Here is a 25350-nt window from a genome sequence, read left to right as displayed (position 1 = left end):
AATCTATTGTAGATGTCTGACCGTTTGTCTGCATCAAGGTCACAGCACACAGCAGCCATGGGGAAGAAGGCGGGGGGACAATCACGGGGACAGAAGTGCTCCAGAAAGCCAGACACATTCAGTCCAAAGTCCATCGCCCTGGGGAGGTAGTCTGGGTCTGCGTTTACCCTGCCAATTATCTAGAGAGGGCAAGAAAAACAAAGAGAGAGAGAAAGAGTAAGAAGAGTTAAACATGGAACATCCTGTGCCAATCTGCTGAAACCAGTAAACCTTTCAAACTGAAGGGGATCGTTGCCAGCAGACCACAACTACAGTTTATCTGCCTGTCAGAAGCCACATGAAGACAACTTTGCTTTTCTGCTCCCTCTAATCCCTGAAATATTCTGTGGCTAATGGTGTCCATCTGGGGAAGTCATATATTGGGGCTTCTAAGTGACTGAACTAAACTCTTTAGCCCAAATTATGTGGATGGTGTGTGGCCAGGCCCAAAGCTTACCACACTTTGGGGCTGGATTTTCATTTTGGAAAGCAAATATCTGGAATTTTGGAAGCAAGACCTTTTCCTCATAAAATGAAATGGATGTTTTACAAATAATGGGAGGACTTGACATTTGGCAACATTTTCCATATTTGACAGAAAACATGTAAAAATACAAAATTTAGAACGTTGAAGCTAGACCAAGACGTGAAATGGAGTGAAGAGCAGTAGTGCACAAATGAAAAGCAGTCTTGAATCAGCTTTATTGGCCAGGTTTGCGTAAACAAACAAGGAATTTGACTCTGGTAACACTCATTTAACATATAAAGAATAAAAAACAGAAAGGGCAATAAGAAAAATATATTAAAAAAAGAATACTGTTAAGTATGCAGTATAACAATAGACAATATTACAATAGAATTTACAAATTTACAAAAAATATACAAAAACAATTTAAGAGAGGGAAGGAATAGTGCAATATGAGTATAGACTGGGATTTAAGTTGTAAATATAAATATAGTGCAAGGCAGACAAAAAGTTTGTTTTTGGTGGTAAACTTTGGCCAAATTCAATAAATATTAAACTGCAAAAATAATCTCAGAGTCCAGAGGTTTTAAAAGGGTTTAAAGGTTTTCATTTTCAAGGAAAGCAACTTTTCAAAATGACAGGAATTTTAAGCTTTTGGAAAAAAGCTATGATGTACTTTTTAGTTCTGTTAATCAAACAGTGGCCTCTCTGAAAACCTAGTTGGGTTTTTACTAGTACAGGTAGTGGAAGGTCACTTACCTCACAGAGCATGATACCAAAGGAAAAGATGTCTACTTTCTCATCGTAGCTCTTCCCTGGGAAGGAAAAAGGACAAAATTAGGCTGTTGTTCATTTTCAGGAGGAATGCCACATATAGTCAACAACTGTAGCACTGCAGTTGCTGTAGTTTTCTTCATCTTTTGAAGGTGTGAATGTGTTTTAATAAATAAATCAGCATTCCCGTATTAAAAAGACACAAGTGTTCTTCTAGATCATACCGTGGATCATCTCAGGAGCCATCCAGTAGGGGTTTCCCACTACGGTGTACCTCTTTCTGCGGTCATGCTTCTTCAGGCTGGGCAGCTTGCCCTGCGACAACTTGTCATCGTGCTTGTCGTCCACCATGAGCCGAGCCAGCCCGAAGTCTGCCACCACCACTGTGTTGTTCTATACGAAGAAAAATAAATAATAAAATGTTATTGTTGTGCTGCAAGCATATTTGCTGCCTGATACTGCAAGAGAGCGTTATAAAAGAGATACATGCTTCAAGGTAACAGCAGCGTTCAACTAGTTTTAAGCTCCTTTAGAAAGCTTGAAATTCAACTCCAGGCTTCTAATTTCTCTGAGTGTGGATTTCACTCTATACAAATGTTTTGTTTTCATGTGACACATGTACTGTCTCTGTTTGAGTAGGGTAGGCTGGAAGTTTACACTGCAAGTAACTTGGAAAGAAGGCTTAGTCTATTATATCTACTGCTAACAAAGCTCTGCTTTGTTTTTGTTTCTGAAGTGCCCCAGAAAATGACAGGTGCATTGTGTTAAATCCTCAAAGAAAACATATTGTATATACATAGGTATGTCCTCACACACACACACACACACACACACCCCATGTACAGGAAGGAATACACAAGTTCTTACCTCTCGGACTAGACAGTTGTATGAGTTCAGGTCCCGGTGGATTATGTTCATGGAATGCAGATATGTCTAAATGACAGATAGATAGACAGATAGAAGAGGAGAATTAAAAAAAAATAAACAGAAAAAGTAGAAGCTTTTAGTGGTAATCTATAACCCATGCCAAGAGGAACAATCCTGTCTTGTCTCATCTCAAGTAGCTGGTGTTGTAAACACAATAATCCAGTCATGCATGAGATTCATCACTGTATTCATATCAAGAGAACACATTAAGAACTGATGGTCTAATCCTGTGAGAATTCATGCTGTAATTCCAATAGAGGAGCATGGAAAAGATTGTGCAATTAGGAGAAGGGTTGCAGTTTACAAACAGAACACTAGAGGGAGACAGCAGTGAGGATAACAAGAAGTGGTGCACACTCCTTTACTGCTACACATCAAGGAATGTTAGTATCTGAAGAGGCTTTACCGCTGTACCGTTTAGGATAAAAGAAACTATAACAATTAAATTATGGTCACAATTTTGGTCATTGAACTCACCATCCCAGCAGCTATGTCCTTGGCAAAACTGACCCGCTGGTTCCAGGGATAGTTGCTGTCCTGTGAGCAAAAATCACAATTAAATGTCATTGTATTCAGGGTCAGATGTTACTGATGAATCATGACATCTAACAAAAACTGCTGCAGACACCTGCAAAATACAAAGACTCCACCTGAAGCAATGCGAGACACAGACCATTTCCTCAATTGCTGAATGCTGAACTGAATGCATTTTTAATACTCTGCAGGAAGTATGTCATATGTCTGCAGGCACACACTGTACCCTCACCATTTTCTTAATGATTTCCCTCAAGGTGCCTCCCTTTATGTACTCCGCAATGAAGTTGAGTCTCTTGTCCTTGTAGAGGACTCCAATGAACTTGAGCACGTTGGGGTGATCCAGGCAACGCATGACCTTCACCTGAAAAACAACAACAGCCATTTTTAGACACTCACACTGAATGCTGCTCAAGGATCTCGACAGTCTGAGCTGACTATTAACTTTGGACAAGTTGATAAACTACATAATAAAACTTGAAGGATTAATTCAACATTTTGGGAAATAGACTTATTCGCTTCTTTCTTTCTTTTTTGAGAAGACAGATAACAATCTCATATACAAATAAATACGAAGCTACAGCCAGCAGCTGGTTAGTTTAGCTTAGCAAAAAGACTGGAAACAGGCTGAAACAGCTAGCCTGGCTCTGTCCGAAGGTAACAAAATCCACCTACCAACACGTCTAAAGTTCAGAAATTAATATTAATCTGTGTAAAAAACAATTGTTTAAAAACATAAAGTTGTGTTTTACAGGGGGTTACTGTATGCGCTGGACTATTTCTTGGCCTGGAGCAGTCTTTATGCTAAGCTAAGCTTTATCTTTTCTGTACAGACATGAGAGTGTTATCAGTCTTTTAATCTTGCTAAGAAAGCAAATTAGTTCATTTCCCCAAATGTCAAACTACTCTTTTAACTTACAGTTTAGTGATACTAAGTTGAATGAATTGTACCAATTAATTTCAAGAAAGCTGGTCGTTCAAGACTGTTTGTCAAAAGGTGGATAGTCAATCAGTCTATGTGCAGACGGAATATAATCAGGCAGACAAAGTCACCTACTTCACAAACTAACATCTTAATCTCAGTGTTAGTTGATTTTGGTTTTTGAACCAAATCCTAATGATACCAGGAAAATAAGTTTTGTCCAATGGTCACTGATCACCACAAAACATGCTGGCACCTCTTACAGGTTTCTGCTCTATTTATTTTGTTTTGAAAGGCAACAGAGAAACTTCCTGCATAGTTGAGAACTGCTAAATAAACCGGGAGCGCTAAGCAAAGGCAAAGCTACCCAGCATGTGTGGTGTAAGAGGTTATGAGCAGTGTTCACAGCACTACGACAGTATGACACTTCATAAAACCTCCCTGAGTGTTGGGTTCTGAAAGAGGAAGGGGAGGAGAGGTCACTATTACACACACAAAATGCTGAAATGTTATTTGTCAAGTCTCATGATGTCTTTGTCTGAAATTCTTGGTGCATTCCTTTCTCAAACAAGATCACGAGAGACTCAGTGATGTGGGTCTTGGGCCACCAGCGGGAGTAATAATCATGCTTCATTGTGGTTTGTTTTATAGGCGCTCTTTCTACTCTGTCATCATCTACACCATTTACAAAGCAAAGACTTAATGTTATTGTAACTAAAAATAAATCTAATACCCTACACATATGGCAACAATTCTGAACTTCAAACATCCCAATTAGAAAGCTGTTAACTGGATGAGAAACAGGAGCATGAAGAGTAATTCAGATTCAGATCACAAGCGTAAAAATAACTCATAAAGTTACAGAAGTCTAAACTTCTGCATATGAGTCTCTGCTCTCTGTTATCTTTCAGACTAATGGAAGGACAGGAGAGAGATTAAGCTTTGTGTGGGATGTAAAATTCTTCTGAGTTCTGCTCATCCATCATTTTTGGGAGAAAGAACTGTGTTAACACTCCATTTCGTCCAATTTCAGAGGTAATTTCATGTATTTTACTTTCATTTTTTCAGGTGAGAGAACTCTTTTTTTCCTTTTTTATTCCCTCATGCCCTACATTTATAGTCTGGCTATCACCAGACCAAGCTCAATCTTTTAAGATTGAACATTAGTCTGGGGAGTCTGCTCTGTATTTTCTACTGCACAAGACGCGCGATCAACGGGCAGAGTTCAAATGACTCTGTAAGCAATTGGATAGTCCTTCAACCAATCAGACCAACGATCCGGGGGACGTAGCAGCGACAGCGGCATCAACGGGTTGCTGCCATGGAGTGCTGCGCTTTGGTGGCCGGCTTGTTGAATATTCACAAAAAGCTGCTTGGTCGCTTCTCTATCGTCATTGTTTTAAACCCGCCAATAGCGCGCCAGGTGGATAAGCCAGTTAGTGATTGGTTCCCGCAAAATTGTGAACGGAAGCAGGATAGATAAATGTACAGGTTTCCAGCCTGAGCTGCAGGGCGAAATCAAATCGCCGGCAGATTGGGCGGGGTTTACCCAGTCTACTACATTTACACAGACGAGATGCTATTTTTAACTACAATATTCAGCTTCTGGTACAAAAAACATTTTTCTTTCTCTTCCTCAGCACAGATTTTCCCAGATGGTCCAGAAATTCAAACTTGCAACAAACTTGCTTCACTAACTTTAGGGTACTGACTGTCCTCATTTTACTGATTAAGATGATCTTTGTATTGAAGGAAATGATTTATGAACATAAGTTACTTTATGACCTGAGGTCTACACTTATCTACAGATTTGAGAGTTGATAGAGTTGATTCAGCCTCTGAATAGAAAACTGAGTAAATCTTACACTCCTTAATGACATAACATCTGGGATTTTCCATCTCCACTCACCTCTTTCAGGAATGTTCTCTGTGTCTCGTCATCAAAGCGAATCAACTCCTTCATCACCATCACCTCCCCTGTCTCCTTGTGGGTCACCTATAACAAGACAAAAAAATCAAGTTAAGCAACAAGCTGGGAGACTGAGCCAATGTTAACCATAAAGTGTTTGAGCATTCTACCTTCTGCATGTCAGCATGGGAAACAGAAATTTTGAAAACTCCAGGATGTATTATAACCACAAACATTTTAACCTCCTGCCTCTCTACACTTCTCTTACTTATCTCAATGCTGCCACCTTCTGGACAATGTGAGTATGACTATGTTTGTTCTCTTAAGCATTAATGCATGCTGCAGATGTACTTTACATACAGCTAGCAGTGTCTCTGTCCCCAAATCTACCTTGATGGCCTGTCCAAAGCAGCCCTTCCCCAGCACCTCTCCATGGATGAGGTCAGATGGGCGGAAGATGCGGTGCGTCTGATTGGACACGACGCGGAGCGACTCTGATCGATTGATGTCCTTCCTATGGATGATGGGGGACGCTGCGTTGCTGGAGCCTGGTGACTTATCAATGCTGCAGCTCCTCCTGGAAGGTGAGACGGGAAGAGTGACAGGAAGAGAAAGAAGAGAAGGAAAGTAATGGAAGGGTTGAAGAAGAGGGAAGCCGAGTATTTGATGAGTGTTTGGCATTACAGGAGTTTCCTTATCAGACACAGTATATGTGGGCAGGAAGAAGCTCATACACTCTACAACTTTTCTATCATGTTTCTAACCTGAGTTAGAGCTAAACCTTAAGGAATACAAGAGATGAACTATTGGCAATTAATTATTCAATCTACACATGTAGGGATGGCTTTGGCTCAGGAGCTAGAGCAAATAGTAAAAATATCTCCCTTACAAAATCTGCAATAAGCAGCACTAAACTGGCTTCTTACGTGATGATGCGGGATCTCAGGCTGTTTATGTCATGGTTGGGTGGCTGTGTGATGGGCAGGATGGGGCTGGGGCCCTCTGACAGAGGGGTGGACAGGGGGCCATCCACTTCAGCCTCTGAGGAGCCTCCCTCCTGCCCCTGACTGTGAGGGTCGTGTTCGATGGTGAGCTGCAGCAGCCGGCTCGTCTCCTGGATCAGCAGGTCGATCTGGAGAGGAAGAGTTCAGATTGGTTGATCAGTCCACAATTAGAACAGCAGAGAGCGTTTATATAGCTAGAGAAATGCTCTAATGAATAAAGTCTGGTAAAACGCTTACAGTACTGCATTGAGTAAAGAATGAGATCAAGATTTCTTTCTTTACAGTAAAGTAAAATCTTTCACTGTGCTCAGTACCTCATCCAGAGGGACATGGTGAATGGGCGTCCCGTTGATTTCAAGGATCCTATCTCCAATATGAATTGAGTTTTTCACATCTGGACTGATGCAGTCTGCGTCCACCCTGAATAAAGAAGAACAATAAGCACCAAAAATGACAAAGAACTCTTTAAACACCTTTCTGCACACACTGAAAGATTTTAGTTTAGACACAGACCTGAGATCTAATAAAGCCTCAGCTCATTTGAATAACAGTGACTTCGATTTCTGCTCATTTCCTTTTCCTTCCATTGCATTATACATTTTAAATGAATCTCATCTATCACACTGTCTACCCTTCTTTGTCATTTGTCTTGCACCATACTGACCTGGCTCTCCTCTTCACACAATGACAATCCACAAAATATGCACACACACACACACACACACACACACACACACACACACACACACACACACACACACACACACACACACACACACAAACATGGACAGATAGACTCACTGGGAGACTCTGACAGTCGGTCCGTGTTCAGGGCTGTAGCCATTGGTCGGGCTGAGCGGCTGGTCGATGGCCACAGAGAAACCTCGCCCTCTGCGTCCGTTGTTGCCCTCAGCGGAGGCTGGGATGGACACAAGTGTGACTGTGTGCGGGATCCGTGAGCATGGCGAGTCCGGCAGCGACACCGGGGTGACGATGGTCTGGTAGTAACAGTGACCGCTGGAGCCAGAGAGAGAGGAGGGAAGGAAAGATTAAATGGAAGAGGGACGTTATAAAGAGGTAGTAAAGAACAGAGAATGGGAATCCTAGTGAGATTTCTAGCTCTCAAGCCGTCCATGCAATCATAAGGAGAATGTGTTCTCATTACAGCTCTTTTTACAGCATCACATGCTGTTGACAAGATGTTGCTTTTGCTGGATTTGGGAAAGCTGACTATTATTCCCTGAAACATGAAGAATGCTCAGAATGTAAGGAAGACTCATGAAATAGCTGCGAAATGATTCAAAACTAACACACCCGCGCTGAAATGTAATTTGAATGACCTTTTCCCTTTTACAGAACACACAGACCACTTTCACCCAATCGGCATGTAATGATCTGAGATCATCACGCTGTCATCATCCACTTCCACTCAGAGAAGAGGACAAAGGCTGTTCTGTCTGTGTTACACATTGAACCCTGACAGTCCCACTAACAGAACCCCAGAGCTACGCAAGTAAAGAACAACCTGAATTTGAAACAGACACAAAAGAAGACGTGTGAGAGAAATTATTCTCATATGAACCTGATTTGCATTGGCAGGTTTACGATTAAAACCATCAAAACTGAGACTGTTTGAGCTGTGAATATGTTAATACAAATGAGCTTCTCTGTATCTACTGTGTCTTGAGCGATTTACCACAGTACATCTCTGTCACCACCTTAAAACAGCTGTACTCTGAGTAGCTTCCTGTGTTTCTCCGGCTGTTTATTTGGTACAAAATACCAAAAAAGAAGCACCAAATCTCAAACAATAAGCTCAAACGTGTGTTAAAGCCGTGGTTGCTGTGATGTTCCACCATTGCATTGTCACCACAGTTGGTCGTAATGTCGACAAAAAGTCTTTTGAAGCCCAAAATATGCTGCATAAATTTAAGATTGTGTCAATCAACTGCAGCTTTGGCTTTTTGTGCGTTTTTTGTAGCTTCATTGCACTTCAAATGGAGTGGATTAGTTTGCTGGAGAAGAAATAATTAGGAAAACTTATTAAAAACAAAAATAATTGTTTGGTAAATTAGGGGGGAACTGAGCTACAATACCACAAACTGCACAAGCTTTGATTTGCTAGTGTTAAAACGTTAGGCCTATTAAAGACTGAAGAATGTAACAAGGTGTACATCTCAGTCTGATTTCATTTTGACAGACTTTGATATCCGTGTGCTTGCATGTCTTATAATATTGCGCTTGAGGCTCACCAGTAGAGTTTGGATCTCTCCACCAGAGCGTATGTGTCTCCATCACCGATGAACGCCCTGCAGTTCAGACAGGTGAAGCATTCTGGGTGATATTTCTGTTCCCCTGCAACCTGTGAAGAGAAAAACCAAAGACACAGTTTAAAGGACATTCTGCTTTCAATGTGCTGTGAAAATGTGATGTACTAGGATGTCAAAGGGATTGTTTTCTGATCTCTAGTGAAAACAATGTAGGGCAGGAATTCACAACAGTGTTTTTGATGTGACCGCAGCAACAGGCAACATGAGGCTTTAATAACTGGTTGCAGAAGTAGGGCGAGGTCTGGTCGCTGAGGGTAATACTGACTGAGAGCTGGGAGATTGAATTTGCTGCTGCCAGATCCCCCTCTGAGAGCTTAGGGCAGTTTTGCAAACAAGAGAGGGAATTGAGTTATGGCCAAAAAGCAGAGCAGGCAATGAGCAGATGAATCACACTGGCAGATCTGAGGACGATGCTGCCGCCAGAGGTTTCAGCTCTGGATGTTCATCAGACCAACAGGAGGAAACCAAACACTGTTAAAACTATCAGTTAATCACAAAAAACTGAAATCATCAACTCCATCGAGTAACAACCTTCTCACTTTTATTGCTGCTCATTAAATCTGTTTGCCTATGTTTGCTGTGACTCGGATCGACTGAGATAATGATTAAGTGGCCCACACCTCCACATATCAATATCGACCCCTTTTACCTCCTTCAGGTAATTTTGCGCCTATTGATGCAAATGACCCACCCACTCAAATACTTGATGACTTCTATGCTTAAACATGAGCTACGATGTTAAGCACTAGAGCTGTTTGCTCCCCCGAGGCTGTGCTTGTGGTTTAATTTTGTGCTTTGACTGGCAGAATATTTTTGGAGGTAGTGGGCTCCCTGACAGCACTTCTCAACTGCAGTGATCTGCAATGCTAATTCGTTATACCAGGAGTAAAAAGGGGTTCATGGAGGAGTGCTGAACAAAGAACAATCAATTAAATGCAATGGAAAACAGACATTTTGTATTGTGTAGTCTTACTATTTAAAGAGATTTGCATAATATTTCTTTAGAAAAGAACATTTACAATATATTTCAAATGTCCAATACATAATTCAGAGAAAATGTCTAGATGATAAAAGTTTAAATGTCAAACCAGCATCATCAAAGAGCTAAATATGAGCTCATGGACACAGCCACAATTCTGAGATATTGCCTTAGTAACTGGAAAATTACAGCGAAACTAACAATCGCCCAAAGAAAGACATGTTACTTGTGAATTGTCCATAAAGCTGAACAAAACTGTAACTGTGAAAGTAACTGAGACAAAAAGGAATTAAATGTGAAGATCAAAGAATCAATAAAATCATTGCTTACAGGCATATGTTTGCTGCCCCACCCTCCTTGGAGGGCAGCAGTGAAACCACGAGCACACACTCACATAGAAACACATGCTGACGGCCCTCAGGCTGCAGGGAGGAAGACACTTTACAAGCAAGTAACTAATCTGAGCAGAACCTTCCAGCAAAATACCAGGAACACACAACTTGGTTTTCATACAAGGAGTAATATAATCCTGACTTTACTGTTTTCTGAGGTAATGGTTTTATATCCTCAGTGTTTCTTGTTTTTGGAATGAGAGCAATAAAGACCCTCCAATAGTCTTGCCGATTAAGCATTTTACCTCTTTTTCAATGTTGTTTAATAGTCATGCTGACAACACAACATCATAGCAGAGAGACAGAGAGAGAGCGAGGAGAAAACAGATGTAATGACTTTGTAATGGACAATGGAAGAAAGCAGCTGTAGGGCTTTATTGACCGACTTAATTTCATTATTTGTCCTTCAACCAGCTTCATAAAAAGATGCCTGACATCGTCAGGGAGTGTAAACAAAACAAAAAGTAGGAAAGACAGATGAGTCAAGAGACTCTAAGGGCTTAACCAAAGTAAGTTTACTTCAGAATGAAAAGGTAATTTGAAAGTTCAATACATTTATTTCATGATTTTTAGCATCAGAGTTGTTTGTGGATAGCTTTGAATTTTCTCTCTTTGTGTGTGCACGTGTGTGTGCGTGTCACTTAGGTGCCGCCCTACAAATAGGAAAGACAAAAAGAGAGGACAGCTGGACGGAGATGAAAAGGGTGTGTGGCTCTGTGGATGTGCTTGCCAAGCAAAAAACACACACACACACACACACACACACACACACACACACACACACACACACACACACACACACACACACACACACAACCACATTTGACAGGTGACAGCTGCTGTGCTCAGATTTAGGACATGCTTCCTGTCCAAAGTGTAGATATAAAGAGAGAGAGGAAGACAGAGAAATTTCAAGGTTCATGTAGCCTCGTGGCCTCTTCTAGTAACAAACCAAATCGTGTACACGTCTCCCCGGGGGAAGGGTGAGCAGGTCGACGGGGTCCAGGAGTAACTGGGTCAAGTTGCAGCACAATGTCCCGTTGCCATGTGTAATGGGGATCTCGGTCACATAATCAACTTGAAAGAGACTTCAGAAACTGTGTAATGGGCCCTCTGCTTATGGGATTACTGATAGTAGGTCAAACATGCTAAAGTTTTTATACTTGCCTTCTTAGTCCAGTGTTTCCCAACCTTTTTTCTTTCTGACCCCTCACTGTAATACAGAGTCTACTATTACACTACTTGTATGTCTATGAGTTGCTAACAGTTCAATTAAAGAGGCATTCTCCCTCCTCAGATGTTTAATTTGATCTTTTAGAGGCCTGGATTGAGGTTGTAACAGCTATTTGACAAATTGGCAATTTATTAAATTGGGTTATAAATGTCTAGTTAGTAGCTAGTAAAGACTAGTGAAGTGTAATTGGTAACGTGAACTGAGAGACCCTGTAGCATCACAGAGTTTTAACATATATGCCAAAAATCACAGTTTTAGTGGCTAAAGAATATTGAACTTTACTGTTAATCCTTTGTAAATGTTTATTTATGCATACGTGTGTTTCAGAAGTAGTATTCATGCAGTTTAGACAGAGTGGGAAATATCGGATTATACTAAGCTTGATACAACTATTTGGCAATTTAGTGTAATGTTATTGGCAGAGCTTTAAAATTTTGGGGTATGTTAGGTTATTTCATTTATTAAAACATATAGTTTTATACTAGGCTACGTTTGAACTTATGAAGAGCTGGTTGTACCATGTGGTCTCTGAGTGTAGTCGCATAACAGCAAATAGAAAACGCAAATCAAGAATATAAAACACAATCTGGTAAATAGGAAACATTTCAACAAATCAAACACAATAGAAAGAGGGAACATTTCAACAAATCATAAAATACAACGGCAAATAGGAAAACAAAATGGCATATAGGAAAACACGACAAAGCCTATAGAAAATAATGGGGTCATAAAATAGAGTGTAATATCTGTCAGCAAATATGAACACTACAGCAAATAGGAAATATCTATTATGCAGGTGCGATCACTGCAATAAGAAAACACGACAGCAATAGGAAATATCTGTTGGCAAAATAGAAACACCCCAACAAATCATAAAACACCACGGCAAATGTGAAAACACGACATCAAATAGGAAAACATGACAGCAAATAAGAAAACACTTCAACAAATCATAAAGCACAACGGCAAACAAGAAAACACGACAGCAAATAGGAAAACACAACAGCAAATAGGAAACAATTTGCTAGGTAGGCCCTACCTTTTCCGGTAGAAGTTAAAGCCATTGTGTTTTATGATTTGTTGAAGTGTTTTCATATTTGTTGTCATGTTTTCATATTTGTTGAAGTGTTTTCATATTTGCTGTCGTGTTTTCCTATTTGCTGTCGTGTTTCTATATTTGCTGTCGTGTTTCTATATTTGCTGTCGTGTTTCTATATTTGCTTTCGTGTTTTCATATTTGCTGTTGTGTTTTCCTATTTGCTGTCATGTTTCTATATTTACTGTCGTGTTTTCCTATTTGCTGTCGTGTTTTCCTATTTGCTGTCGTGTTTCTATATTTGCTGTTGTGTTTTCATATTTGCTGTCGTATTTTCATATTTGCTATCGTGTTTTCCTATTTGCTGTTGTGTTTTCCTATTTGCCGTTGTGTTTTATGATTTGTTGAAGTGTTTTCATATTTGTTGTCGTGTTTTATGATTTGCTGTCATGTTTTCATATTTGCTGTCGTGTTTTCATATTTGCTGTCATGTTTTCATATTTGCTGTTGTGTTTTCATATTTGCTATCGTGTTTTCCTATTTGCTGTCGTGTTTTCCTATTTGTCGTTGTGTTTTATGATTTGTTGAAGTGTTTTCCTATTTGTTGTCGTGTTTTATGATTTGCTGTTGTGATTTGCACTTCAAGGCCACCGTATGTACCAGCTCTTAAAGAGGTAAAACATTACATAATTTTACTAGAAAAGTCAATAGATGTCAATGCCTGTAAAATAAACATTAGTAGACTATTGTTTTCTCTCATTTCTTACTCCAGTAATCCTCTTGTGACCTTTAGATCCCTCTCAAAAAGACTACCAGGTTTTGGAGGCCCAATCTATTATCAAAAGGGTGACGACGCTGACGCAGTCACTCCTCAAGCACTGAAAAAACTACAGGCGATGGTCATCCACAGAGACTGCCGGCTTGGTGTGTCAGGGCCCTTAAGCTCTATTTGTTTTAAATGATTTACATGTTTAACATAAGTTAGCTGTGGAATGTGAACAAACCCTTTTAAGCCATTTGGAGGAATTTATGGCCTTCTAATGCTCTCAGCGACACTGAACAGCTAATAAACATGTTGGTAAGTCAGGGATGCTTGACAAGTCGTTCAGGCCATCAGTCAACCATGTTGACTTTTCCTGAGCTGAGGTCTGGGTAATCACTTCTCTGGATAATATAATTAGTTTGAACCTAATGCTGTTAAATGTTTAGATTGGAGTAGAAAACTATTAAGTGACAATCACTCATACGCTACCAGATGACTCAAAGGTAAAGCTGAAGATTATAATAATAATACAGAGGTAAACATTTTAAATAAACATTTTTATTTTCCTTAAGCAGCATATCTCACAATCTCTAACGTCTACTTTTTAGTTGCTCTTCTTATTTGTCATGTTTGAAACTGAGTCATTTAGTTCCTATTTGGACCTCATAAAATTTTCAACACATTCCAGATTTTTCACGTGAACTTTTCCAATTTCCTCACATCATTTCACATTTCCCTTGTTGATTATATAATGAAGGGAGCATAAGTGTGTGTCTGCCAAACGTCAGTGGTAAAAAACACAGATGAAGAGCAGCAATACATGCCAGCTGTTCAAGAAAGAAGTTACTTGAAAATGAAGGCAAGGTGATTGTCAGATGTCTGTTGCATCAGGGGGCTGATAGAGATCTTTTATAAAATCATGACATGTAGAAGCTGAACATTTTCCTCAGACTGAAGTAGATGAGAATTTGTCAGACACAATGATTAGCCATGATGTATCCAATATATCAATCCATCACCATCCAGGTGTTTTAGACTCATTATCATTAAAGTAACAATGAAAATAGGAATTGTTGCATGCAGAAAATTAAACATTCAACATATTAATATTTTCACAACCCATTTAACTTCTATAATATTTAAATTATTTGTGGTATTTGTTTATGTATTTGGTTATACATTGACTCATTAGACAGCTTGTTGCTGGGCATCTATTGCTTAGGGACTGTAGAGAGGATCTCTAAGTTGAGCTAAACCCATCAGTTGATTAATCGATTAGTCAATTAATCCACTATCTTGATATTTGATAAATCGTTTAAAAACGCTAACTGCTTCCAGCCTCTAAAATGTGATTATTTCCCCTCTATGATAGTGATATAGGTATCTTTGTGTTTGACATTTCTTTACAGACCAAATTAATATTTAAAACTAGTTCAGTTTAGGGTCCAGTGGACACTCTTGGTGAACACACAGATATTGGAAGTCATTAGGAACAATATATATCAGACACGACTTAAGACCAACAGTACATGTGTGTTAGTGCATGTGTTTATACACAGCAAGACCTCATCAGGAACCTCTACATGCCTTTTGGTCTCTTTACCTCAACAAGTTCCACATAAACACCAGTTGGACCCTCTGACTTCACTCTGCCCCGGCTAAATGTGGAACGATGAGCTCATAACAACACTGCCGAAGGTGCTTCTGAATGGCCTTCGCTAAGTGATATGAGATCTGGCTCTGCTTAACCTCATGTTTGATGTAATGAACTTTACCTAAAAAGCCTCCTTCATTGGCTAACCTCAAAAACACAGTCCATATGTGACTGAGCTACCAGAATCCACACGTAGCTTAAGAATTGTGTGTAAATAATGACCTTATGCTGATGTTTTAAAGAAATAGTAAATACCACACGTGCAGTAAGTACCTTATACTCCCCACAGAGAGAGATACAACTGGGTCAGATACCAAAAATGTGTCAGAGGGAATTCCTAAAGCGCCAGTAGACTGATAAAAACACAATATGATCAAGATTTTGCACTGATGCAATCAAGATTGTTGGAGTAGACAAAAGGCAAATGGAAGACATGATCCTGGTTCCCTTTTAGACATTTTACAGTAGACATCATTTAGTCAAATACAATTAGACTGAAAGCCTGAGAGAGAAGACAGTAAGCCCCATTGATGCTGTCTGAATGGAAACCCCCGTTCAGCTACAAACAGTACAGTATCACAGTATACACAGGCCTCCGCTTTAGAAATGCTGTTAATGTATTCAGTTTCTTCTTTCTAAGTCTCGCATCCACTGTCCATTTACAGAGTGGTAGGTGGTAAATAAAAAATAACATGGTGCAGTGACAAGACAACTGTTGTTCATCTCTGAATGTGTGCACTCACACTTTAAATCCTACTTTTATCTGAGGAAGAATGCTCTCTATAAATAGCACGTCTGCCATGGCTCATCAGTTCTTCATGGCATGGAAAAAAAATGCATCGTACAGAAAGAGATCAGAACTGTTATTACTAGGCAATACACTAACCCAGTTTAAAATGTCACACAAAACACAGCAGCGTACAGTATCTAATTGAAATATATAATCAAAGAGATAAAGATGGAGAGAATCTCTGCAGGAGCAACCGGCAAACAATCTCAACCAGCCACTTGAGACTTGCTTCCCTGCCTCCTCGCCGGCTCGTGTATGACTGTACATCACCCATTAGAGAGCCAGTAACCCAGAGCAGCAGCAGTGAACATCCTCACCTTCTTATCTCTTTTCCACAGTCTGAGACAGCAGAAGCTCCAGAAAAACAAGTCTCCCACCATATCAGCAAGAGCTGGCGACTCTCCTTGCTGTTCTAGTTCATTCTAGTGAGGCAGGCGCTGTCACAACAAAACACTGGCAGCGGCCAAACCGACCAGAGAGACGGAGCTGCGGGGGGGAGGGAGGAGAGAGAGAGAGAGCGAGCAGCCCACGCCTTTGCAGCTGAGCTCATCTCTGAATCAATGTCCCTCCTCCTGGCTCTCCCCCTCCCACCCTACCTTCCTCTTCTCTTTCACTTTTGCTATGACCTCATCGTTTCCTGTTTGGCCCCGCCCACTCTTGCACACGTGCCACCCGGCTGCTTCAACCACACACCCCCACTCCTCACTCCTCCTCTTTTCCCATGCTGCTGCAATTCCTGCAATCACATTTCGAAACCAGTGAAAGCTAGCAGATTGACAGTAACAGGCTTGACAAATGGGACATTATGTGGGGGAATAATGTTCTTCATTAGCTAATTTATTATCTTGTTATGTTAAAGTGAAAAAAAAGCCATAACAGCATTGTTTCAAGCACATTAGTCTCGCATTGCCTGACCTATCAGTGTGTCAGCGCTGAAGTATGGTCTGGCTACACCACTTATCTATTCTGGGATAGGAAAAAAAAGCTCTGGCTTGTTTGTATTTCTTTAAACCAATCACAACCGTCCTGGGCAGCACTAAGCACCGGATGCAGCAATGGTGCCCTTGCAAAATAGATAACGGAGATGGTGGAAAGGGAGGAACATCCGGCACGTGAGAACTATGCCAGATGTCAGGCTATATCCCAGCAATGTGCATCCATTTAGCTAGACTACAAGCATATAAACACAATAGACATTTTACTATATGGGTATGTCATTCTATTCCTCTGATCACTTTAACATGTCCTTATTAAAGCTACAAAATGATGATCTTTATTATCGATTAGTCTGTCCATTATTTTTTGCAATTAACTGTTAGTTAACCATCGTTAGTTAAGTAAAAAAAAATGTCAGAAAATAGTGAAAAATGTCTGAGAGCCCACGGTGATGTCATTGACTGTAAAACCAGGGGAAAGCCAGGAAATTTGTGACATTCATGTTTTAAAAGTGACATAAATAATTAAATTATCAAAAATTGTTATTTCTGTAAATATATATAAATATTTAATCAATTAATTGTATCATTAGTCCTGATTCAAAGTGAAATTATATGCACTAGATACAACTCTCTTTTCATTGTAACTTTCTTTATGAACACAGAGTGTGTATGTCAGTAATTTTTTTAAAGTGCTCATATTATGCTCATTTTCAGGTTCATAATTGTATTTAGAGGTTATATCAGAATAGGTTTACATGGTTTAATGTTCAAAAAACACCATGTTTTTGTTGTACTGCACATTGCTGCAGCTCCTCTTTTCACCCTGTGTGTTGAGCTCTCTGTTTTAGCTACAGAGTGAGGCATCTCACTTTTATTCCATCCTATCCAGTTTGTGTAAAGGGAAAAAGCCAAAAAGCATAATATGAAACGCTTGAATTTTCAAGCTTTTTGGTCTAAAAGTCATACCCAAATTAAAAGTGGTACAGCTCCCATATACTTTGATACTCAGGGATGTGCCTGATATCATTGGAAAGGAAACGCTCTCAAGTTTTTGTGTGTCAGGGTGATTCTAGGCCTTACCGACACAGAGTTACAGAGGCTAGAATGGAGGTTTTTTATTTCCGTCCAAGTCATATTTCTGTAAAATTATTAAAATACACTGCTGTAAACACATCTAGTGAGATACAGACAACACAAGGTCATAGGCACATGTCTCAGCTTACTACAGAAATAATCCAGAAGCCAAAAGACAAAAAAATGGATTTTATATGAATTTTTTTTACATATGTTTTTCTGATTTCCATTTAAAAAGTGCAAAGAAAAAAGTACAAAATAAAACACTTCTCAAATACACAAACACACCCACATCAATCATACACATACTTGAAATAACTATATACATAAATATATAGAAATAAGTCATTATAAATTGCACAGGGTGTGATATGCTAATAGGAGGCCCTGTTTTTGCTTTGACACAGCTCCAGCCATTACAGGGTTAAAATTTCAGTGACAAATTTGGTGTCTATCGACTTGTCTGCTCATTGGCGAAAAATGTAGATGGGTCTTATAGCATTTAAATCTAACTGGTCCGAGCAAATGTCGATCGTTTCCTTGTGGGGCTCACATCGCGTCAGAGGAGTCTTCAGCTTTCCATTGGTATATCACAGGCAAACCTGCACCGATTGGCTTATACCAGGTATCTATGGAAACCTGAGAACTCAGAGAATACAGTGACGCCCACATCGAGTTGGTAGGACCCTCAGGAGAGAAGCGAGGCCGCGATACAAGTGCGGAAATGAAAAACAGTTTAGCGATTTTCCGTTGTGATTCGGCCAGTAACGTCAAGATTGTGAGGCGAACAGCTCGTTTTGGATATAATGGCTTGGATATTCCATTTCCTTGGACTCTTGGGGATTTAAAAAATCCCCCCAGTGGCTAAAGGGACAAGGAAAAAGGTATTGATGCACTAGCACTAGCTGCGCAGTTTACGCTGTATTGTTTTATTTTCTATAACTTTGTAGCAGTTGTATAACTGCTATAAATCATCTTATGCTTTGTGTGTGGGCTTAATTGAATCATGAGAGACTAAGCTTTCAATTGGTGTGTCGCATGGCTGTATCTGTTGAAGATTTAATGCTTTAAAGTTATAAAAACGTTTATGAGTGGAGGTTACAGCGACGCCACAGCCACAAGGTGTGCCGTCCACGGTACAGTGACTCTTAAGAGGTTAAAACTGCGTAGCTGACGAACAAAGTCCTGGTTTGACTTGTTGTAGACTGCTTGATTAAATATTCAAATAAACAGTCAACAGATTAGTTAATTCTCTTGTCCAACACTAATCAGATGACGGCCTGAAGGATTTCACTACATGAAAATAAAACTAAGAAAATGCCAAGAACGTCCACTTTCAACAGAGACATAGTCCTTAGTCACATGCAGAATAAGTGTAATGTTATATATTGTCTTTCTTTAAATGTAGAGAACAGATCACAATCACATAGCATTGAGTATAAATTAAGTAAATATGATATGCTTGTGTGATCTTTATTAACAGGGCTTAGCTGATTTATTAGCACTGTCCTGCTCTACTTTTCTGTCCTCTCCTGCCTCGTACAATCTCTCTTCCAATGGTTTATCTTTGCAGCTGCGTCACTCTTTCCTTCTCTGGCTCTGTGTCTCACTTTCTTCACGTCCCTAACATGTCGTGCATGCCATGTGTCAATCCCTCAGAAGACCATCTGAGTGGGCAGATATTAATAGACTCTCCACACTGCCTGTTGGTTCTTATGTTAAAGCAGCGGAGACAGACTGTAGAGAGAGATGGCTGGTACAGAAAACCTAATTAAGTATGTATATTAAGTATTACTGTATGGAAGCTGCATAAGTAATTGCTCCAGGGAAATCCACGCTCATCCAAACAGAAAATACAACAAAAGTGGTGTTTACGTTCAGCTTCAATCATCAGATTGTTTGAACTGTATTCTAACTGCAGTACTCAGCAGTTGTGATTGTATTGATACACAACTAAAATAATTAAATTAGAAATCAGCTTTACAGTCTTAAAGTGACCAAATGTTTTGACTTTTTATTGTTGTTTTAGTCTTTTGTTATTAATTACAGTTACACCATCATCTATTTAACTTTTGAACATCACCTGTCTGGAATTTCCTGCATGTTTTTTATCTGCTAAAAAGCATAGTTGATGTATAGGTAAAGAATAGAGCAAGTTATCTTGCATCACAAAAAAGAGTAAAAGTGTCAGTTGTGCCTTTTGCTCAGAACCAACATTACCTGTGATAAACTGGGGCGACATTTTTTTCTAATTCTGGGTCTGTCTCGAAGCAGCTGATCATTTGTCTCCCATCACCATTGTGCAGTAAATGCCATTATAAATATCTCGCAATCATATGCATTTGGCCAATAATCTAAAGGAAGGAGAAATGACCAGGAATGCAACTTTTATCACCATTGTACCTGCAAGTATGTTATGTAGTAAATCTCTTTTAAAGCAAGACTACAGTATTTAACATTTGTAAGACAAAATAAGACATTCCTCTTCATTACACTCAGTTGTTACTGCTACAGCGTTACTTGGTCTGGCATGATCAGTATCTTATGGAGGCCCATGTCAGCTAATGTTGCTGTAAAACAAACTGAATCATTATGTTGACCTAATGGCTCTTTTCTACTTTTGCAACTGTTACATTATTTGTGCATTTTTATCCTGCAATAACTAAGTTTTTGGTTACTTGGAGGCAGTGGAAACAAGCTCTGAAGAACATTGACAGTATCACCTTCAACAGTGAAAAGTTGCATCAATGACTTCATATCACAGGTTTTGTCAAACCTACTGGCAGTCAGCTCAGAAGTGACACCCAGCAGCCCACAGCCGTGTCAAAGGGGATTTCAGCCTACAGAGGCTGCGACTTTCATCAGAGTTTCCACTCTGGAAAGAGGAAATGATCAACGAGTTTCAAAAAAGACTTTAGTGAAGCTCACTGGTCAGGTTATGATCTCTATAAATCTCAGTGTTGATATTGAATGGAATGTTTAAAACAAATCCTCCATCACAGCACTTTGCCATCCAGCTGAAGTGCCCTTGAGCAAGACACTGAGGCCCTGGCAGCTGCATTAGGACACCCCTCTGTGTGCGCCTGACCCCTGACTTCTCTCAGGAGGTCAGGGGTCTCCTGTCCCTTATCCTTATTATTATGCAAAACAAGTTTCTACACTGAGACTGAGCGCTATGTTCATACTGTGTTCAACGCCACTGATGAGATCATCATCAACTCATCCTGCTGCTAGAAAAAAACATGTGTCACAGCCTGAACAGCAACAACTTAACTTAACAATAACATTTCCCAACACGTATTGCACATTTGTCTGTCTTCACTTAGAGGCAAAATAATAGTCAGGCGTTTATAGAAACAACTGGCATATTCCCACTCAACCATAGAGCTACCTCACACCAGAGGGAGTTGATAAAGTACACTTTGATTTGGGTCTTTCCATTGGTTTGGTGGCCAACCCCTCAAAATATCTAAATTTCTCAATAATAACCACATACGTAGGAGAATATTTGTATACAACTCATAAAGTCAGAATACATTCAAGGCACAGAACCAAAATTGGCTGTCTCTCACTGTTAAACTGCTCTGGTTAATCTTTTAAGCAGTTAAAACAGAACCACTGAATGACATACAACATATACAGTATGTGTATCTAATACTGGAAACACTATGTAATGAGTAAAATCACAATTTAGCTAATTTCATATCAAACTAACTTCACAAAAACACCAAAACTTAATCTCACTCATGAATTCATAACGAGTCAGGTCTGTTATTTAGGTGTTTATTAATTTTCTTTTTTAATTTCTTTGTTTTTTCATTTATTATTTGTGACAAAATGTTCCAAAAAGATCCAAATGCAAATCCAAAAACAGATAACAATACTTGGCACATGATGTAACTTTCAGAACATGTGATTTGGATTTGGGAACATATGATGCCAAAAAGTCCAAAATCATTAGCACTTGTGATTTCAGGGAAATGTCTTGGATTTCACCTTCAGCTATGTCGGTACTTCTTGCAATCTCAGAAACAAAGAAACAAAGAAAGTCCCCAAGATTTCAATGCCAGATTTAATTGCCAGTAAGGCCAAACACACAAATGAAACGAAAACACACAAAACAGCAACTTCATGATTGGTCATGACAAAACAATAATGGGACCTGATGGACTAACAGCCAGACGGTTGGCTATATGGATGCCTTCTAAGAGAGAATGTCTGAAAATGTATGCCCATGTATTCCCATACTTAAACAATATCGCATCTTTTCCCTCTCTTTGATAGTGGGTTTCCAGCCCGCCTTTGAGTGTGGCTGTTCAGAACAGCTAACACTTTTGCCTTCCAACTAGTCATACAAACTTTTCTACCATTACCAGCCTTTACAAATATTAAACACGTAGCTTTCTATCCACTCATTCAAGTTAATCCCAAACTAGTCAATCATTTCCTTCTCCATCTATGGTTACTCCTGTGTTATATATCTGTTTCTTGCAACCTTTTTCACAAGTCCACTCACAAACCAATCATAGTTTTGACTCATATCTCAAATATATACAGTATACACCCAATATGTTCAGCATTCATATCAATGCCTTTCTGTATGTTGTGATGGACACAGCATCCAGGACCTTAACTGTTTTACCTCAGATATTACATTTCATGTTAAAGTTAATCATCTCACCAACATAAACTATTCTACATCATCTACTCCACCTTTAAATCAAAGAAGGTTTGACCCAAGGCCATGGTATTTAATCCTTAATGTCTTGCTGGTCAACATTAAACTGGAGTCTACTCTAAAGACACACAGGAGTGTTGAGAGCAACCTGATGACAGAGCGTTGTGGAAAAGATAACGCAGTGAGGGGGAGAAACCGTGAAACCAGAATCTCCTCTCAAAGTCTGCACATCTAACAGGCCCAGGTCGATGTCTGGCCCCACTCCCATCAGCTGGCTCTTAGCCCTGGGTTGTTTGCAGAAAGGCAGACCCACTCTAAACTGAACGTGGAAATGGCTGCACAGTATGAGGTGTGATGGACGGATAGAGTGAAGGAGGGCTGGTAGGAGAGGAAATTCAATTACATCAGTTAACTAGTATTCAGCACATAAATCAGTCTCAGTAAGGGCAATAAATAACTGAGTAACATCATCTGGCTGAATTACTACCAGTTTACTCAAGGCTGAAGGTGATGACAGGAGCAGAAGCGACAGATAAAGCTGCACACACACAGACACACACACAGACACACACAGACACACACACCTACCTGTGTACACCTAAACAAACACGCCAGCATGCTCATACTGTACAGTCTAAGATATCGTTGTCAATTAGGACAATGGCCCCATCCACAGGGCAGCTGTGGTCACTGAAAAAACAATGTAAACGGTACACAATCACACTTTTCTATCTATCACAGACAAGTTATTTTAAGCTTGGCAGTTGATCCTTGTGCTTGGAAACAGCAGTCAACAAAACAATGTACACTTAAGGTCCACTTGCTTGCACAATTGAGCCAACATGGACGAGAAGTTCTAAAAGTTGGATTGCCGGTTTCTTCGGCTTGTATGGTGGACATCACTGTGGTAGTAGTAATGAAATTGCATACCTTACATATTTATTGTTTTGGTCTGGCTGACCATCAGTTCTACGTTTCTGTCTGCAGACTCTGAGTCATCTCTGCATCATGGAGCTTGATGTGTTTTCACTAACTGTGACAGCAGCCTTTTCAGGTGCAGTGGCATCAGTGAATTTTAAAAATAGGACTGCATTCACCTGCTAATCTGTGCAGATGTCAGAGTGACTGTGCAGGACTGGAATAAACTGGGTGTGGCACAGACGTAGGGAGCAGCCCTTCATGTCTACAAGGTAATACAATTGTTCTGGCCATCTTGGCAACTAAAGGCTGATTGGCTGACCGATCTCAAATTTATTAAAGTGTAACTGCAGATACGGTCAATCAGTGTCTTTGCACTGTAAAAGGAGCAGTAAACCAGAGAAGGAGAAATAAGAGGAGAGGTGGTGCTGCCATCTCTCTCCACCTAATTCACTTTAGAGTCTCCTCCATGTTTCATTACTGAGATTGCACTGCAAAGGACAAGCTGTCTGGAGGCAGAGTAAATGATAAAATATACACACACACACACACACACACACACACACACACACACACACACACACACACACACACACACACACACACACACACACACACACACACACACACTCAGAGATGCAGAGAAAGGCCAAGCCATGCATGATTTCTGTTCATCATCACCATGAAACATGACCTAATGAAGCTGCTGGCTGCTGTAGCTGACCGGGAAGCAAATGTGTCTAAGAAGATGCATATGTGCAACAAATGAACTGAGCTTTTTACTTTAACCAGCTTCCTCTATCAAAGGACAACCAACAGTCAGTGAATTACTGTATTGATCAAGTCAATAGTCTGGGCTTTGAACAGATACATTTTCATCGTCAATGGTGGTTGTTTAACAATGAAGACAACAACTCCCATGATCCCACGCAACTTCACGACGTCATCAAAAAGTCTGTGTTTCAATTGAGAGGCCCATATGGAGACCTCTAGTGCAGAGAATTATATATTGTATGTTAAACTGCATTCAAATTTTAATGAATATTTCAATCTATGCAGTAGAAGAAAACGTGTAGCAAACTGAGTGAGGCAAAAATCAACATACATTATGGGTGTTTTGTGTTTGATTTTGGAGGTGTGTGTGTGTGTGTGTGTGTGTGTGTGTGTGTGTGTGTGTGTGTGTGTGTGTGTATGTGTGTGTGTGTGTGTGTGTCTTTGCAAACTAAAGCCCTGAAAATGGCCTTGCATTTGTACTAAGAAGTGGTCTGTGTTTGGGGCTGAAAAGAGTGCCAAAATTGCACTGCTCAGCTGCTCGTCTCCCATCTCATCAGCAGGGGTGAGTTCATTTGGAGCCAGAAGATCACTGAACAGGCACAAAAAAGGAAAATTGCATTGCACCTGCATTTGTGCTGCTGCTGGCTTTGCGCCGGCAGGGAAAAAGAGCCCAACATATACTGTTACACCGACATACAGTATTAATCAGTTTCTTCAAGCCTTGAATGTGTATGATTCCATCACTAATCAACAAACAGACACACCTCTCCTTTGATGCTTGTATCTTGTCTTTTCTATAATGCAGCAGCACTTATCAGTGGAGGCTCACTCTATTGTTTAATTGCTTTCCGGTGCTGTGACCACATCTATTCTGCACATGAACTTCTCTGCTCTCCTGTGTCACAACAACAGCTCTGACTTTCACTGGTGGTCTGTAAGACAATCTGACAAAGCAACCAAAGGCATCAGGGTCAGTTACAGGTCTGGCACAAATCCTACATGCACACACCAACCAGTAAGGCTGTAAATGTGTGTGTGTGTGTGTGTGTGTGTGTGTGTGTGTGTGTGTGTGTGTGTGTGTGTGTGTGTGTGTGTGTGTGTGTGTGTTTGTCTTTGCATGTACATGTATGTGCGTACTGTGAGTGTCACAGCTGCAGGCTGTAACTCGAGGTTTACCAGCAAACAAAGAACCAGGGAGCTGATGAGAGATGAGAG

At 40.0% G+C, this 25350-nt stretch overlaps 1 protein-coding gene across 4 annotated transcripts in view; it reads right to left on the bottom strand.

Annotated features, from left to right (window-relative positions):
- limk1a (LIM domain kinase 1a) overlaps positions 1-25350 on the bottom strand; it is a 53358-nt gene that overhangs the window by 3797 nt on the left and 24211 nt on the right. For 3 of the 4 annotated variants that reach the window (XM_078246247.1, XM_078246249.1, XM_078246248.1), the window contains 12 exons: positions 8828-8937; positions 7377-7592; positions 6890-6995; positions 6498-6703; positions 5962-6148; positions 5572-5658; positions 2973-3104; positions 2684-2743; positions 2147-2212; positions 1504-1672; positions 1265-1320; positions 22-179 (listed from right to left, as the gene is read on the bottom strand). In XM_078246247.1, coding sequence (XP_078102373.1) covers positions 22-179; positions 1265-1320; positions 1504-1672; positions 2147-2212; positions 2684-2743; positions 2973-3104; positions 5572-5658; positions 5962-6148; positions 6498-6703; positions 6890-6995; positions 7377-7592; positions 8828-8937 — 1553 coding nt within the window. Of the gene's footprint in view, positions 1-21; positions 180-1264; positions 1321-1503; positions 1673-2146; positions 2213-2683; positions 2744-2972; positions 3105-5571; positions 5659-5961; positions 6149-6497; positions 6704-6889; positions 6996-7376; positions 7593-8827; positions 8938-16070; positions 16281-25350 lie in introns of those variants that run through there. The other variant, XM_078246250.1, reaches the window with a different exon arrangement.

Source organism: Sander vitreus, chromosome 3 (genome assembly GCF_031162955.1).
Source record: "Sander vitreus isolate 19-12246 chromosome 3, sanVit1, whole genome shotgun sequence".
Classification (NCBI taxonomy): domain Eukaryota; kingdom Metazoa; phylum Chordata; class Actinopteri; order Perciformes; family Percidae; genus Sander; species Sander vitreus.
The sequence above is the reverse complement of the archived record's forward strand: the minus strand, read 5'-3'. Positions and strand labels throughout refer to the sequence as shown.